This window comes from Choloepus didactylus, chromosome 17 (genome assembly GCF_015220235.1).
Source record: "Choloepus didactylus isolate mChoDid1 chromosome 17, mChoDid1.pri, whole genome shotgun sequence".
Classification (NCBI taxonomy): Eukaryota; Metazoa; Chordata; class Mammalia; order Pilosa; family Megalonychidae; genus Choloepus; species Choloepus didactylus.
In genome coordinates this window covers 849,450-852,968 of record NC_051323.1, presented here as the reverse complement: position 1 = coordinate 852,968, position 3,519 = coordinate 849,450, and the positions used below count along the sequence as shown (strand labels likewise).

General features: G+C 34.7%; 1 protein-coding gene across 1 annotated transcript; it reads right to left on the bottom strand.

Moving 5' to 3' along the window:
- Window positions 1-2,356: 2,356 nt before the first annotated feature.
- LOC119512673 (cytochrome c-like) lies at window positions 2,357-3,300 on the bottom strand. The gene has a single exon (XM_037807497.1). It carries the CDS (start codon window positions 3,298-3,300, stop codon window positions 2,983-2,985), a length of 318 nt encoding a protein of 105 aa, XP_037663425.1. The 3' UTR covers window positions 2,357-2,982.
- Window positions 3,301-3,519: the final 219 nt, after the last annotated feature.

Here is a 3,519-nt window from a genome sequence, read left to right as displayed (position 1 = left end):
ATGGAGCATCCCTGCTTTTAAAGGGTTCCAGGTGACAGTTTTCAAAAAAGTGATTTTATCACCCAGTAAAACACCTTAGAAATGAATGAAAGCTGTATTATGCTTAGTTTTCAAAAGACAGCGACATACTGCTTTTGCATTTTCCAAGTGACTGTTTCCAAAAAAGTGATTTTTAAACCCAGGAAAACACCATAGAAGTCAATGAAAGCTATATTGTGCTTCATTTTCAAAAGGGAGCAACATACGGCTTTCACAGTGTTCGAAGTGACTATTTTTTTAAAAAGTGATTTTTCAACCCAGTAAAACACCATAAAAGTCAATGAAAGTGCTATTATGCTTAGTTTTCAAAAAGAAGCAATACACTGCTTTCACAGAGTACAAAGTGAGTGTTTTTCAAAAAAGGGGTTTTTCAGCCCACAGAAACACCAAATAAGTGAAGGGATGCTCTATTATGCTTAGTTTTCCAAAATGAGGAACATACTGCTTTCACAGAGTTCCAGGTTACTATTTTCAAAATGATTTTTCAGCACAGGAAAATGCAAAAGAAGTCAATGAAAGCTGTATTATGCCTCATTTTCCAAATGGAGCTACATACCACTTTTGCAGAGTTCCAAGTGACTATTTTCAAAAAAGTTAATTTTCAGCCCAGGAAAACACTATAGATGCCAATGAAAACTGTATTATAATTAGTTTTCAAAACAGAGCAACATATTGGCTATGCAGACTTCCAAGTAAGTGTTTTGAAAAAAGTTATCTTTCAGCATAAAAAAACACAAAAGAAGTAAATGAAATCTATATTTTGCTAGTTTTCAAAATGGAGCATCATACTGCTTTAGCAGAATTCCAGGTGACTATTTTCAAAAAAGTGCTTTTTTAGCCCAGGAAACCATAGAAATCAATGAAAGCTGTATTATTCATTGTTTTCCAAATGGAGCAACATAATGCTTTCACAGAATTCAAGTTGATGATTTTCAAAAAAGTGAATTTTCAGAAAAGGAAAACACCAGAGAAGTCAATTAAAGCTGGATTTTGCTGTTTTCAAAACAGAAACATACTGCTTTCTCAGAGCTCGTAGTGACAGTTTTCAAAAAAGTGATTTTTCAGCCCAGGAAAACACCATAGATGTGAATTAGAGCTGTATTATACTTAGTTTAGAAAACGGAGCAGCAAACTGCTTTTGCCGAGTTCCAAATGACTGTTTTCAAAAAAGTGATTTTTTTTAACTGAGGAAAACCCCATAAAAGTTAATGAAAGCTGTATTGTGCTTCACTTTCAAAATAGAGTCAAATACTTCTTTCACAGAGTTCCCAGTGACTATTTTCAAAAAAGGGCATTTTTAGCCCAAGAGAACATAGACATCAGTGAAATCTCCATTATTCTTAGTTTTCCAAATGGAGCAACATAATGCTTTTGCAGAGTTCAAGGTGACTATTTTTTAAAAAGTTAATTTTCATCCAAGGAAAACACCATAGAATCAATGAAAGTGGTATTAGACTCAGTTTTCAAAATGAAGAAGCACACTGCTTTGTCAGAGTTTCAAGTCAGTGTTTTAACAAAAGTGATTCTTCCACCCAGGAAAACTCCATGGAGTCAATGAAAGCTGTATTATGATTAGTTTTCAAAGTGGAACAACATACTGGTTTCACAGAATACCAAGTGGCTTTTATCCAAAAAGTGATTTTTCAGCCCAGAAAAACATGATTGAAGTGAATGAAAACTGTTTTATTCTTAGTTTTCAAAATGGAGCAAATTACTGCTTTTCACCAAGTTCCAAATGACTGTTTTCAGAACACTGAATTTTCAGCCAAGAAAACATCATAGAAGTGAATGGAAGCTGTATTATGCTTAGTTTTCAAAACAGAGCAACATACTGCTTTCACAGAATTCCAGGCCACTATTTCCAAAAAAAAGTGCTTTTTTAGCCCAGGAAAACATAGAAGTCAATGAAAGCTGTATTATGTTTAGGTTTCCAAATGGAGCATCATAATACTTTCACAGAGTTCTAGATGACTATTTTCCAAAAAGTGAATTTTCAGCCCAAGGAAACAGCATAGCTTTTTTTTTTTTTTATCTGTGCGGTTTTTTTAATCATCTTAAGCCTTATGATAACAAAGTTTACAAACTTGTGTTGTTGGTCTATCTCATCCACCTAAATCCTTATGAGCTGGCAAAAGCATCATGACCAACCACATATCATTCAGTGGTTCTACAATTTTATGTGGTTTTGAATAGCAGTTTAAAGACAACCCTGAATTACAACATAGTCTGACTTAAATAGTAAAGAATTTAAAAGCAGAATTTAACCTGCTACTATATCTTGTCACACTGACTTTTTAAAAACATCCAACCTTATAGATTATCTATAAAATATGAGAAGTGTTCAGCATTCTTTATTTGGTATTATACATAAACCACATCAAAATGCTTTTTGTTAATTAAAAGGCAACATTTCAGATTCAGGGAATTTTAATTAGATTTACACAGTTAAGACCAGAAAGATAAAGTGGACATAGCTAGTTTATTTTCAGCACCTGCCTTTAAACAGGCTGATGAATACCAACTGAAACCAAGTGAGTCTAGCTCTGTTCTATGAAACAGTGAAGGAATTTCCTTAGTATTTAAATATATTCATAAAATCAGTTATATAAATCTAAATCTAAAACCAATCATCTACAGGTTGTAAGCTGACATTCACCTTCTTTGTGAAAAGTTGAACATTACTAATTCAACCTAGCTTCAAGTCCAATTAAACCTTTAGAAGGGGGAAATAGGGACAGCATTTGCCAAACCAGAATTACTATCAAAATTCAAAAAGCTTGTTCATATTAATTTAACTATAGCTAATCTTATTTAACTCAGGACTGTCCAACAAAAATGAGGCCATTCATGATCTGAATTCTAGTGTATGAGATCAATTTAAATATGGTAAATGTAAAAAAGTCAAGACATTTGTTTTGTAATAAATAACACAGTGGCCAACTATTACTCATTAGTAGCTTTTTTGAGATAAGCTATCAAGTCTTCCCTTTCTGCCCTCTTTTTAATGCCAGCAAAGATCATTTTTGTTCCAGGGATGTACTTCTTGGGATTCTCCAAATACTCCATCAGTGTCTCGTTGTCCCAAGTGATACCTTTGTTCTTGTTGGCATCTGTATAAGAGAATCCAGGGGCCTGACCTGTCTTCCGCCCAAACAGACCATGCAGATTTGGCCCAGTCTTGTGCTTGCCTCCCTTTTCCACGGTGTGGCACTCGGCACACTTCTGAACAAAAATCTTCTTGCCCTTCTCAACATCACCCATTTTGAATTCGCTCTTTCGTCGCGTACGACACGGAAGCCCCGGCTCGGAAGCCGAACGTCCCGCTCTGTGCAGCATAGCTTTTAATGAAAGCTGTTTTATGCTTTGTTTTCAAAATGGGGCAACATACTACTTTCACAGAATTCCAGTTGACTATTTCCCAAAAGGGATTTTTTTAGCCCAGGAAAATGTAGAAGTCAATGAAACCTCCATTATGCTTAG